The sequence below is a fragment of the Clupea harengus genome, chromosome 19 (genome assembly GCF_900700415.2).
Source record: "Clupea harengus chromosome 19, Ch_v2.0.2, whole genome shotgun sequence".
Lineage (NCBI taxonomy): Eukaryota > Metazoa > Chordata > Actinopteri > Clupeiformes > Clupeidae > Clupea > Clupea harengus.
In genome coordinates this window covers 16,012,384-16,027,486 of record NC_045170.1, presented here as the reverse complement: position 1 = coordinate 16,027,486, position 15,103 = coordinate 16,012,384, and the positions used below count along the sequence as shown (strand labels likewise).

Below are 15,103 nucleotides of genomic sequence, written 5' to 3'. Positions count from 1 at the left end.
GGATGAATCGTTTGTAGAAATATATAAACAGTAGCTTTTATTTTGAAATGGAAGAAGCTGAGTCCTCACAGTTCTCATGCAGTTCTCAATAACAAAGGGAAAAGGGAGCTCTGAGAAAGAGACACAGTTCTGTGTGAGTGACATATGCACAGCCTACTGAGTGTCTGAAGTGCCGCCTGGAGTAGTGCTGTAGCGTGAGTGGAGAGAGCTTTGACTTACTAGCTGTCTACAGGGAATCGAGTAGAATCTTTGAGTTAGAATTCATAATTCTGTTGAATCATTAAGTTGGGCGAAAGGTGAAGCAAGATAGCTTGACAGTGTGGTAAAGATTGATATTTCATTGTTTATTTTATTGTTTGAAATTCTGTAAAATTTGGGTCGCAATTTAATTTTGTGGGTTCCAAGGCCAGACTAGTTAGTTTAGAGCCACTGCTTTTTAGGATGACACAGACCATAGAGAGGTGGATGGGGGAGGGTGAAGTGTGCCATTTTGTGTCGTCTCAGGGAGAGAAGAGAAAAAAAAGCACCAATACTCTTCGCACAGGCTTAGAGGGGCTTTGCTTTTTTTTCCCCGAAGGCAGTTTGCGGCTATCGATAGGTAGGGCCGCTCTTCTACACACCATTGCACCTCACACTCTCCTGCCAATATGAGTCGCTTTGTATTGATATTCTCATTCTTCTGGAACCTTCCCAGCCTGTTTACAACATTAGGTGAATATAGATGAAGGAAGATGAGCACCATAGGTGAGAGGTCTCTCTACACTCCTGAGGTAAATGAGGATACCTTTTGGTATACAAAAATAATATATATGAAACAAAACAGAAGAATAATGAAAAACACTGGAAGTTCAGACAGAATTAAAAAAAAATCTAGGGCCTTGGACAAGCTGTTCAGCTACCTGAAGTTCCCGGAAACCAGTGGTGATTTATGGCACAAATTGTTCCGCTGAACTCTTCCACTTTCTAAGCCTGGCTCCAGCCAACGTCATTAAGCTAATTTAACCCTGTGACAGAATTATTAAGCCTGCAGATAATCTTAGCTCTCTTGCTAATGAACCTGTCCTGCATGCGCGGTGGAAGGCTGAGAGATGTTTTACATTTCTACAAAATGATCATCTGCACACCTGGTTCCTAATATAACTCCCACAGTGTCCTTTATAGGCCTCAGCTCATTACCACACCAATAAGAAGCAGGGCGCAAGCATTTATCACACTCGGAAAACTTCTTACACTTTCACCCTGTCTTTACCGTCTATTAACATTGTAAAGTGGGGATGCTTTAAAATGACCTGAATAGTGTTTGCTTATCAATCAACAACATACAAAGTGCGTAAAGAGTGTCTGAAAATCTAAATATAGATACACGAATGCGTGTGTGTGTTTTGAAGAGTGTTTTGTTCAGACTTGAATACAGAGTGCTCAGAGCATTGCAAGCGGTTAGTGAAGAGCTCATCATGGGCGCTGTGAAAATGTGGCCTGATCGACACAAAGCAGAAACAAAAGGAACGATGAGAGCCTGTTCCCTTGACATGTTGGTGTCAATTATCGGAGGCGTAGTTGGATGTCAAAACATGACGACAGCAATGCACACACATAAGCCCGTGAGCTGAGCACAGTGAGGCACACACACACACACACACACACACACACACACACACACACACACACACACCTTTAAGTGAATGTGCATACTTACAAACACAAAACACATGCATTCACTCAGTACACTCATACACAGATATGTATGCACACACACACACACACACACACACACACACACACACACACACACACACAGATGCAGGCGGCCCCATCTCTCGATATCAAGCAGAGCATGAAATAGAATGGGAGCAGAAACAGTTTGCGATTTTCAGGGACGGCTCTGAGTTTTAGCGCATATGCTCTGCTGGTGCTCCATCTCCACAGCAGCCACCACAAATTCATCCAAAAGAATCAGTCAGGCTCCATCGCACTCGCAGACACGCACACACACATACGCACACACACACAGACACACACAGACACACACAGACACACACAGACACACACACACACACACACACCCCCACACACATGCAAGCATACATGTTCACGCACACACACGCACACACACGCACACACACACACACGCACAGATGCAAGCATACACGTACACACAAATCACAAATAGGGCATGCCTCTTTATTTCCACACATATTATTATCCTTGGCATTTCTAAATTCAGCTGGACACACACCCTTCTTTCCTGTTTCCCTCTGCCTTTAGTTCCCCTTGCTGTCTCTCTCGCTTTCTCTTGAAAAGTTTACTGTCAGCCATGAGTTACCTTGGCTACACTATGTGGCTTTTGTGGCAAGTTCCTATTTATAGGCCGCAAACATAATACACTGACATCAGAGGCTGGCCGTGGGAGTCGGCTGTGTTCCCTGCTTTTGTTAAGGGGACCATGCTTGTTCCGAGTGACCTTGGCTGGACACAAACACCGCGGCGTCGACAGCAGCACAGTCACACCCACAGCCCTGTGAGGGCTACCCCATCACCACCACTGCCGTCAGGGACGACTGTAACCATGGTGACCTCTCCCCTGCCTTCCCCCCTTTCTACCATTCCCTCCAACCACCAATTTCGAAAGTCTTTCAACACGAGTTATTTAATTAGGAGAAAATGGATATTCTGCACTCTGAGAAAGGCATGTGTAATTATGAACAGCCTGGCAGCCGCAATTAGGTAAACTTTGCCGAAAATGAGTATTGACTAATCACTCAAGTTGGTGTTTTCAAAAAGGACAACCTGAGGTAAAGGCAGATAAATGTTTCTTTTCTGTACAAACCAGGAAAGACACTGAACTGCATACATGTATACTCAACAGAAATGTCTGGTTTTCGATCTCCCTGAAAGAGCACGCCACTCCGCTGCTCATTGACCTCCACTGGCTACCTATGGCCGCCCAAATCAAATTCAAGTCACTAATGCTTGTCTACACATTGACTTCTGGGTCTGCGCCCATCAACCTGAACTCAATCAGGCTTATGCTCCTTTTCGGCCACTGTGTTCCTCCAAGGGACATCCTCTGCCATTGTCATTCCTACACACAAGGCAATATTAGGTTGTGGTTCCTCGATGGTGGAACGAGCTACCAAATCCTACCAAATGTTCTCAGGTCAGAGGCGTCCCTCTCTATCTTTAGGAATCTCTTGAAGACTCCTTTCAACTCCTCTCCTAACATATCTAATACCCTAACATGCCTAACTTGCACCTTCTGCGCACTTCTTCTCCAGTTATCATTGCACTTTGTCTTACTGAATAGATTTAGTACTTAGTGCTTAATCCCCTACAGTACTGAAGGCTAAGTGTTGTTCCTCACTTGTAAGTGAGAGTGAATGTAAATGGCTGCCTCTGAGATGGTTTCACTTTTGAAGACCTTTGTTTTAAGTGATCTAGTGTATTAAATATTCGAAAAGTTATTTGGTTTGACTTATTTTGCTTTTCTCTATGATAGAGCTGTTCTGTTCTGTGGAGCTGTTCTCCAGTACTAGAACCTAGAACCCAATGGTTCCTGATCGAATGGCAGAAGAACACAATAATTGGTCCCTGTGTGGAAGCACTTCTCTACTGACAGCACCGGTTCTATTTTGAGGTATGAATTGCTAAAATGTTACTAGATACAAAAACAGATCCCGAGGAGTTAAAAATAAGTGAAAATGTTTTGGAGTGTTTATGCAAACTCCTTATGTAAAATGAAATCATTGCCCTCTCCGCTCTTCTTCTTCTTCTCCTCCTCCTCCTCCTCCTCCTCCTACATCCCCTCTGCCCAGAGCTGCTCCAATGACTAATGCTAACTCTCCTTATCGCCAGGGTTTACACAAACAAAAGACTCACCAACACACACACACACACACACACACACACACACACACACACACACACACACACACACACACACACACACACACACACACACACACACACACACACACACACACACTGCAGCTCTAACTGTTACTGAGATTCGAGAGGTTAAACGACTACCGTGACGTCCTGTCAGCTCTGTCCAATAAGGGGCCAGTTGAAGCTCTCAGAGGGGACTGACCTAGTGCCACCTGCTCATATTAACCTTTGACCTCTGGGTGAACTCTTCTATTAAACGAAGACCAGAATGAATGCTCATTGATGTGTGAAAAAGTGTTTGTGTCCATGAGTGTGTAGGTGTGTGTGTGTGTGGTGTGTGTTTGTGTGGGTGTAACAGAGCATAAGTGACCAGAAATGGGAAATTATGCTGAGCACATCAAGGCAATGTTCGATTTTCTCAAATGACACATCATAAAAGAGAGAAGCCCCTATCATGCATTATGCACTGAAACCAGACCTAACGAACACCCAATGGGTGTCCTCACTTGTCTGTGGAATATTTACTCTGTAATATGCCTTCCCCTTCTATGAGAAATATTCTTTGGAGGTCTCTCTCTGTCTTTCCCTCCAAAGCCTTTTGAATCTGGCAGTCGGAGATACGCCTGCTGCGCACTGGGAGCCTCTAGTTTCTGAGCGGCTTGTGACAAACTAGGCTGATGTTAGCACAACTGCCACTTGTCACTAGCAACATGCAAACAGCCCCTTGCAGTGTCTAAAATCATACAGTGGTGATTAGAAAGGGAGCAATTTGGAACAATAGAGAGTATTCTTGGCAGGTGCCGAAATTATTACAAATGTTTCTGAGCTCCGGGTGAAGATGCAAAGGATCTAACTCAGAACAGGGTTCCAGACATGTGTGCACTCTCGGGTACAGAGCAATAAGCACACTATACAAATTCATATCAAGAGCCTTCGATTTCTACCGAGAATTACGGGTGTCACACTCGCTCAGGCGCATAGAGAAAATGAGAAAAAGAAAAAAAGAGAAAAGAGAGACGAATATTGGCCAACCCCTACAGGACTGGGCAGAAGACAAGGAGAGAAACGGGAGTGTAGAATTAGATCTGTGATGTAGGTGTGAGAAAATAAAAAGCTAAAAATGCATTCTTGGCCAATTTCATTACCAGTGAAAAATACAAAATAGTCCTAACCACAAAGAAGGCAAGTCCACATTAGGCCTACACAAACTGCAATTTTCAAATCCTGAGATGGATTTCTGCATTTTCACTCCACGCAAGCTTATTTCACAGCCAGAAATGAAAATTACACAGGCGTAAAATACATTCTACAGACAAAATGAAGTGACATTTCAATTTGCTATTGCGTCTAATCACTGAAATGCCATCCTTGCAGAAACAAATGAAGCAGGGCTGATATTGGAATTAAAGCTGCAATGGGCAAAATGTACTAGCATGTGAACAAACTACTGAGCTAATGGGATGTTTAAATGGCCAATGAGTGACATCTACAACTAACCAAAATGTGCCTTAGTCTCCCTGGCCTCCGCACAAGTCCTCTCTTACTTCCGATGGCTTCCCACATTCCAATATTTATGATGGGCCGCAACAGCTGGTTGTTCACGCTTGTATTCATGAAAGCCATTTGCTAATCAATAATGCACATAATGTACCCTTGAGTCACGGCCAGGCTAGCGGCACATCTGTGTCCCTCGCTCCGGTCGTTTTCATATCTCGCTCCAGCACCGCCTGCTTGGCTGGGCACACAAGGGCCACTTTGATGATTCACAGACAGGGCCTCTCACCTCTAATCCTGCAAAATCTTTCCGCCTGAATCTCTACACACACACCCATGGGTGCTAAATTAACTAAACAGAGTCCGTGACTGAGTTTTTTTGTGAGTTTTTGTGCTGGGTCCTCTCCAGACTGTTGTTTCCTGCGGCATGCCAGCCTTGAGCGCTTTCTTCTCAGAAACGGCACACCACGACATCGGAAGGGCAATGACCCCAATTTTTCAAAGTGCTTAATTGTACAGCAATTTCCTGCTCTTTTGTATTTGTCGTGTGCTTTACTGTGGGTTTGAAGTTGTTTTTTTTTTACTCTGCACAAACAAAGGTCTCGAGAGCTGAATCTGGGCACTGTGGGTGTGATGCAAGCGGAGTAGAGCGGAAGGCCTGTGGTGTGGGTGTGAGGACGACGGGGATGAGGGATTGGCAGGGTAGCTCGTCCGACTGCATCACCTGGTGGAAAGCCTGAAATGAGAGATGTTGATTCTGGGATGTGGACTGCGCACTGCTTCCCTTTAAGCACGGCTTCCCCTTAATTTTGTACTTATCGCTGTTGGCTCAAATGAATTTACTTTGAGAGAAGAGAAGTTCAGGATCTGTCATGATGTTAACTTAATTTGCTTCCGCAAATAAATAAATAACATAAATAAACGTGGTCATGCCCAGACACACGGCACCTCTGAACGGAAGATTTCATAAAGGGGCTGGTCGTCATGGCAGGGTTTAGTGAAATATGGAGGTGCAGTGTACTTAACCTTATTACGAAAGTGGTAGGCATGTGACACAGTTAATAGTGTGTTTTTCTCATAATTTACTGTGCAGCTTAAAAAAGCTTCAAAAAAGCTTTTAATGCAGACTGATGAATTTGGTAAGCTATGTCTGGTTTGCACGTTTATTGTTAGGTGGGGTAGTGACTAGATGGCTACCAAGCTTTCAGAGAATGCGATGCTAGCTGGCTAACTCAAACTAGGTAAGCTTAATTTTAGTGTATAATGTTAATTGTGTTGAGTTGGCTCCCGACACAGACAACATCAGTTTATGTTTTTTTTAAAACCGTGCTTCCCCATAACCACAACATCAGCTCCTCCTCTCGTCCAGCCTGTGCGCCAGAGAAAGTCATGGATGAATACATGTTTCCCTGCTGCCTGTAGTGTAATGGAGCGCTCATTAGCTCAGCGTGAATCCAAGAGACATACTGTCACTGGCGGTCACCACCGGACCACACGAGAGGGTTGACTGCAGGAGTTTCAAACAAAAGGAACTATCAAGAAGCACGCTGGGAGAAATAGGAACAAAAGAAACAGTAGAGTGGATGGTGAGGGGAGGGAGTGGAAACAATGGCAAAGTAACTTCAGCAAAAGCAACCACTTACAGCGAACACAGAGAGATAGAGATAGGGGGGGGGGGGGGGGCTGTAGGAGGAGAAGAACAGACAGAAGGGGGAAACGAGTGCAAACAATGCAGGAAACGTACACACAACTGGAAGAGAAAGTTCCAGAGAGCAAAATAAAAAGGTAGACACCAAAACAAACTAAATCCAAGCAAGGCCAAAGGAGCACTCTCATCATAAAGTTCAGACTTGCTGGAACCAGAGCCTGGAGCCCCAGATGGCTGTTCACTCCCGCCTCTCACCTGGTCCCAAGGACAGATGATGCCCCCGAAGAACATGAAGAGGTAACCCATGGCGACAAGACAACCCCAGATGAGCAGGGAGAAGAGGCGAAGGAGCTTCTTGAAGACCGACTCGATGCATACCATGATGAAGATCGCCAGAAAGATGGCGAGCGTGGTGGGCACCGTGATGATGAAGGCTACGTGATCCTGCATGTCCTTCAGGGGAGAAGAAGAGAGAGAGAGAGAGAGTACAACAATGTTAGAATTCAAGTACAGTCCACAAACCCATATCAGATTTTAACAAAAATACTTCAGGAAAAATATATGAGGCAGCACAACTGTTAAAGTTATTTCCCAAGACAATAAATAAAAGAAGAAAAAAAAACAATAACACTTCAGTTTTCATAATTCACTGATTGGCCTGATTGCTGCGGCTCTGCCTATAATGCTTTGAACCATTTCTGAGAAAAACAGGAAATAGGGTGGATATTTATAGAAGGATAGACTAGGACCAAAACCTCTGTGTTGGTTTATTAATGAATTAGGCCGTGGGTAAGGGTGTGCAGTATTGGAAATAAAGTAATGCCATCACTTTTGTGAGTCACCACCTGCCAGAGAGAGCTGGCCAAGGAGCACTATAGCTGCATGCACAGAAGTACTCTGATAGAATTTAAATGAAGTTACAAGACACAGCCCACCACCCCCCACACACACTCACAGAGGTATACACATCCCAGTGTGTAAACACACACACATGGGCACGCACATACACACTAACACACATGCAAATGGAGAATGCATACCGAAATTAAGTTATACACACTTTTAGGTATTGTCTGCCTGAAATACTGGCATTTTCAATTTGCAGTCATTAATTGATTAAAGCACCAGTATGGAGTTTTGGCCTAAAACTAGTGATCTAACAACCTCAAAGGTATTACAAATATATACTTTGCCTCCTTGCTAACTGGTGGCGATATAGTTGGCGATGTTGTGCTTTCTTATATTTTCATGGGGTGCTCCTGAACATACCACAGAACTACGTAGTGCATAGCCTGGGCAGCTAACGGGAACGACAGGTATGTTTATCTGTCCTTCACATCAACATGCCAATAAAAACATATTTCAAAGAGTGATAAATGCTACAGTAGTTTGTATATATATAAATGTCTTAATACTGTGTTTTTACCCAACTCAGTTACTGTTTTCGTGTGTTTTGTGTAAGTTCGGTGTGTTTTGTGTAAGTTAATGTAGGCCTATGTTTTGTGATTTATGTGAACTGCTACAACACTGCCATTTCCCTTTCAGGATCAATACAATTTTTCATCTATCTATCTATTAAGGTGTTCAATTATGTGTCGCTTATTTTCAGATTAACATTAAAACAACGGAGCTCTTTTTCACTAACATCTGAAACTGTGCCCCTTTTCTCCAGGGGTTATGCTACAATCTGCACGAATCGTGATGTGCTTGGCCCCGATCACAGGCTCCGTTCACTCGAGTGCTATCAGCAGCGGCAAAAGACGCACGGCAACAGACTGAGCTTTTGAATCCTTTCTAAATCCATTTAAAACCATTTTCTACTCGATACAAAGTACAGCGCATCCTGTCAGCGCTTGTCATGGCTGAGCCTGTTGTTATCCAGCCAGCCGCAGCCCACCCCGCTGATCTGTGCGCTTTTGTGCTCCTGGACAGCGGATCTGGCGACGGCCATGTAGCTCATTGTTATTAATGTGCTCTGTGCCGCCGCCGCTGGTCCCAAAGAAGAGAATTCAAAGAATTTTAGCGCCGTCATCTTTTTTTTAGTTTCGGAGAGGGAGGAAAAGATAGAGGAGGTGGTTTCTGAACACCATATCTCCTGCCTCAGTTATCTGGATGACACAAAATGCCTTCAACTGAATCATCTGAGTGAACAGCCTGCTGTCTTTATGGTGGGTTGCAAGTGTGTCAGGCCTACACTACACAACCAGTTGCATATTAAGCGACATATTTCCTCAGACGTTCCATCCTCGATTAGATGTGAAGTCCATACTGGACGCTAAAAAAGGCTACGAATATAGCTAGCTGCTTTAGTCAGGTTAATCAAAACAGTCGACGGGAAACGAGTCAACGGTAAAACTGTCCACTGTTCGATTGTCCGGAATTTAAAAAAAAAAACAATTTGAAGGTGTCTCTTGGAAGACATTTATCTGACTTGCCTCTAGCTGAGCACCAGTGAAATACAAATTCAACCGTTAGTGTGTAGCCAATAATGCTTAGATAGCATATGTGATGCCTGTCAAGGACAACTGTTAAAGAAAAACATTAGTGCTGTATGCTTCCATTCTTCATGGGTTAGCATCGTTATCATTATCAGTTTATCATTAGGCTACAAAATACCGTGCTTGTTTCTTCTTTTAGCCCCTTTCACATTGCATTCACTTCCAGTATTGGCTACAGTAAGTAACACATGTTTCCTTCCGTTGCCACACACACATGACAAAAGCACTGCCTTCAACATTTGGCCATGAGGCTCTGTAGGATAATATATGACGAGAAATATAGTATACATCCCCAAGCGTGTACCATTCATGTTTGTGGAGACTGTTGAATATTTGACGACAAATAACCAACACTTGGATGGACACGTCAGTCCCCCCAGGCGATGATGCTTGCCCTCAATTAACCCAGCAGCAAAAACCAAGGGAAAACTCAACCGGAGAATTTTAGAGTTTATCAGTAAACCACTTGGCGCCATACGGTAGTCTATCCGTCAATCACTGTAGTTTTTATTTGGCATTATATCAGTGCCACAAAGCCCCCCTGCTGTTGCCAAAGAAGTGAACGTACACCTGTGCCACTCTGCTGTAAATGCCAAACGTTTTTTTTTGCTGGTCTGGGGCGCGATCCAGAGGATTTCACAACCTGTCGCGTTGCGAAAGGGAGGGAGCAGACCACCCTGGTCCCATCAAACCACTGCAGCTGTTGCACTAATGAGTCATCCGGAACAAGGCCCGGTCCGCCTAACAGCAGCAGCAGCAGCTGCTGACTCTGGATCAAAACATTGCTCCTCTGATCCGGCGCCGGACCTGTACCCGAATAAACAGCCGTCGCTACTGTAATAGACATCAGACAACCCCACCGGAACTAGTACTGCTTTCAGACGACGAGGAGCAGATGTAGGCAACTAACATGTTAGAGCCTGTTCGAGGAGTAATGTTGTGGCAACGTGCGCCTAAAAACATGGGAAGTAGGAACAGATCGCACATGACAGCATGACAAGTTGCGCTCTTTTGACCTATGAATATGCATTCATGGGAGGGTCGTGGGGAAAGTGGGAGTTTAGGGAGGAGAAGCGTAAGGAGTGACTGATTACATATTCAGTTGTATGTATGAAAACTGCAGGGACAGCGCACGCCCATTTGCAGAAAAATACAATCAAGATAGCGAGTCATATGCGTTTATAAGAGAAACTTCCAAAAACAATGAAATCAGTATTCTGAGCACCAGTTTGGTAATTTGTACCATGTTAAAAGCAGCCTTTACTTTTGTTTATCTTTTTCTGTCTTCTCATGCTTTTTGTTATGGCTATGCAAATAAATAGAGGTTTTTTTGTAGTGTTGAATTACTGGCCCGGCATTATCTCTCTGTTTGATGACACCTTATTAGCATTATTATTAGCATTAGCATGTATATCTATTTCCTTATTAGCCGGTCGGAGGTTCCATCATTGCATTCTGGTGATTGAATGATGCCGTTCAGTTGGGGGCGTCGCAAATTACGTTGAGAAGGCGGTGATATGGATTGATTACGCGATCAGCTGAAGATTTAGCACATTCCGTGTGAAATGTGACTTCACACTTCATTACATTATGGAGATCTGACCAGATCTGACCAGAGAAGCCATAGAAGACGCAACACTTAATGGGTCGTGTTTTCAGCAGGATGTTTTCATCTGGTCAACAGGGTTGGGGGGTTTGGGCTCTGAGGCAGTTTAAGGCAGTTGAGATATTGCTCTCTCTGTAAACCTTGAGGAAAGTGCAGTAATGCGTGCCTCCTGTATTATTGTAATTGTTCTAGTATTATTTCAACCTTGTGGTGCTGTGCAGTGGCAGCGATAAGTATAAGGCTCCCTGTAAGTGTGCTCATTGATCAGACTGCACCCACTCCGATCCGCTCCTCTCCTTTCCTCTCCACTCCAGCCCATCCAAGAGCCATTATCACATTTCTGCAGAGCACACTCTCCATCCAGTCTGAACGGCTGGGTCGCCCAGCTCACCCTTACCCCCCACGCCCAGCTGCATTACACACATGTCCAGACACACACACACACAGAGAGAGAGAGAGAGACACACACACACGCATACACATACACACACACACATATGCACACCCATCCTAAACATACATCATCAACATGCCCCTTATACCCCTTCTGTATGCATACTCATGTAAACATACACTCACTCTTACTCTTGCTCTTGCTTTTGCTCTTGCTCTCTCTTTCTCACACACACACGCACACACACACACACACCTATCAGTCTCCCACAATGCTTCACGGTCTCCTTCTCACATGCACCATCACCATCTCCCCCACTTCCTTGGGAGCTTGACAGAGTTCCTGAACTCTTAACAAAGACGAATGCTCCTCTGACTGTCTCTGAGGGCATGCAAGTGTGAAAGCCAAATGGGCCGCATTTCACAACATTGTCTGCTGGTGTGTGTGTGTGTGTGTGGGGGGGGGGGGGGTGTTTGTGACAGAGACACTGTGGCTATGTGGTAATTTGTCTATCCTGGAGTATATTTGAGTAAATACTGAAGATGTGCAAACATGTACCGTATGTGCTTGTCTGTGAGAGCGTGTGTGTACGTGGAGGGTTGTGGTATGAGTGTGTGTGTTTGTATATGTGTGTCTACATGCACTGTTTCACAGACAAATAGCTGGTCTTGGGCCAGCATCTGGCCCTCAAGTACAGTGAGCTATTTCTAAGAAGGGTGTGTCAGAGGTTTGTTCTCATGAAGTCATTCAGGGGTCTAACTAGGTAAAACGTTAAATCCATCCATTCTGACCGCATCATTACCTTCGGAGACAATCTTTATGAACCAGGCGTACATTTTCTAACTATATACAGACAAGACGGACAATTTTCTCACCGTCCAAGATATGAAAATCGACTATGTGACTGCACGTTGATTAAGCTGATTCGATTAAAAAACATTCCCCCGACTCTTTCTTGTTGGCTGCATTTGACATTTAAACAGGTCATTTGGTTTGTTCATTCAAGTTAAGGTTTCACTGAATCTGATTGAAACAGATGCTTACTGGAAAAAAAAAAAAAGTGAAAGGAACGATATGACATGAGGACAGAATGATTGATGAGGCACTTTTGGCCGTAATGTGAACCACGCTCCACACATGGATTTTCAATAAACTCCTCCAAGAGCAAAGAGCAATAGTTCTACCCAATTACCCCCACAGCATATTTTCTCCCTTGTTATCGCCTCATTCAACTTGCATTCAGCCTGGGAATCGATACCAAGCAGTGGCCTAAGACAGTACAGGCACAGGCTGATCATTACAATCAGGTTTCCCTGAATAAACAAGATAAGCCATTTTTTTTCCCAAAGGGGAAACAGGAAACTTCCTGTCTTTTTCTAGGAGAGAGGCTGAAAGTTCTCAAAATTGAACTGGAAACACATACTCACACACATAAATGCCCCCACACATACACAAAAAGACGAAATAGCAGGCAAAGATGGCAAAACCGAGATAAAAGAAGTTGACGACGCTTGAAAATGTCTGGTCTATTAGCTCGTTCTATTGTACCAGTACTGCTGTTTCCCTGATAAGAGAGCAGCACACTTTCAACCACATCCTCGGAAAACAATAACAATCCACCCAGCCTTGGTAGCGTGCAGCACGGTATCCTACGGCTCCGTGTTCCATTGTGTGCACTATCAATAACAGTGGGGGTGGTAGGCTAAATCTGTCATGCTCAGCACAACACAGCAGCCACAAATAGTCAAGTTCTCTGACAGCAACAAGAGGAAGAGAGAGAGGAGAGAGAAAAAAATCTGAACAACTGATATAGGAGAACGACAAAAGCAGCAGAAAGAGAGAGGGCAAGAGAATGAGATCAATGTGGAACTACATCTAAAAAAAGAAAGAAAGAAATAAAGATGGACAGTGGACTCTCACCAGTCCAGAGGCAAAGAAGACAGCGATGAGCGCCACGCACGCTCCCATGACGATGAGCAGCAGGAACACGATGAGCGGGTGCTGCTGGCTCATGCGGTAGTACGACTCATACAGCCAGTCCGGAGACTTCCGCTCACACCCGGCAGGCAACCCCAACTCCTCCACACCGCCACCTCCACTGGCACCACGACCATCCTTACCCCCCTCCAGCAGGTAGCCCATCCGGGACCCCCACATGGGGCTCGCCCGCGCCCGCGCCCCCACGGCAGTGAGGGGGTCCACTGGAGTGCAGCTGGGGGCAGAGTAAGACCCAGAGCTGGCTGGGGCAGGGGTGGGGGCAGGGGTAGGGGCAGCCTGGCTGGTGGCAGTGGAAGTAGGAGCGGCGGTGGTGGATGAGGAGGTGGTGGTGGCGACAGTGGCGGTGGCGGAGTCTCCCACCTCTCCCTCCTCCCTCTCCTCTTCCTCCTCGCGCAGCGTGCTCAGATGCAGCGGCAGGGACAGGCGCGTCCCGTACGAGGGCAGCAGCGACAGCACGGCGGAGCGCAGCATCGTCCAGCAGCCAACATGATGAATTGAGCGCAGGAGTGGGACTGAGCCGGCAACGATACAGAGAGAGGGAGAGGGAGAGGGAGAGAGTGCGTTTCCGAGGGAGGGAGAGTGAGAGCGTCACAATGAGAGACTGGAGAGGGGGGGAGAAAGTGTTTGGAGAGACGTGTGTGTATATGTGTGTGTGTGTGTGTGTGTGTGTGTGTGTGTGTCTGTGTGTGTAAGAGAGAGAAGGAGAGAGTCAGCAGAGGAGAGTGAGAGCCATTTAGAAAGCACTAAGGAGCGAGGGAGAGGGAGGAACCCAGGAAAAAGGGAGGGTGAGAGAGAGAAAGGCAAAGGGGAGGGAGAGAGTGAGCAGCTGAAGTGCATTGCAGGGTAAAGCGAATGTGTCAGTGAGTTGATGAGAAAGGGGAGAACAAGAGGAGGTAAAGGTAAATAAAGAAGGGCAATTGCACATGGAGATCATCTGCAGAGAGAGACTAAAAGTAGAGTAGCAATTACACGAGGCAAGGCTCCAGCGACAGACAAACAAATCCACAATGTAATATTTCCACTGACTAGCCCTCTCTGGGGCTTAAGTTAAAGGGCAGTCTTTTTCAGACACACTTGCTTATCTGGGTTTTTTTATTTATTTTTTTAAACCCCAACTCAATCCTTTTTAGCTCCATTTCTCAAGTTAATGTGTTGGTGTGTGTGCAGTACAATCTGAATCTGATCACTGAACAGGAGGACTCAGGGACTCAAACCACACAGAATCAAGCCTAATTGATCAGTCACAATGTGATTCGCAGATGAATCAACTCAAACAAGAAAACGACATGTATGGCATAATATTGAATGAAGATGTCTTAAGGCAGTTACTAAACTGCAGTTGGCTGGTAGACATGACTCTATGTCTGTATACAGTATCATGGCATGTGTGATTTGCTGTGGGTGGTGAAGAAATACCCCAAGGGTTGCCCCATATTTGGTTACTGTTTCATAACCCTCACACTGGATACATTTAGATATTGTGCTCTCCATTCATTTAATTTTCTATTTAAAAACCTATCATGTGGTATTATACATATCTGAAAGGTTTGGTGTTTTCAGTTAAAGCAACTGATTTCTTG

The 15,103-nt window shown here is 45.0% G+C and overlaps 1 protein-coding gene across 1 annotated transcript in view; it reads right to left on the bottom strand.

Annotated features, from left to right (window-relative positions):
- Positions 1–14,072, bottom strand: part of adcy2b (adenylate cyclase 2b (brain)) — a 62,930-nt gene extending 48,858 nt beyond the window's left edge. The window contains exons 1-2 of the mRNA XM_031585788.2: positions 13,446–14,072; positions 7,283–7,480 (exon numbers count right to left, since the gene is read on the bottom strand). Of these exons, the coding sequence (XP_031441648.1) occupies positions 7,283–7,480; positions 13,446–13,994 (747 nt within the window). The 5' untranslated portion in view covers positions 13,995–14,072. The remainder of the gene's footprint in view (positions 1–7,282; positions 7,481–13,445) is intronic.
- Between the last annotated feature and the right edge of the window lie 1,031 nt (positions 14,073–15,103).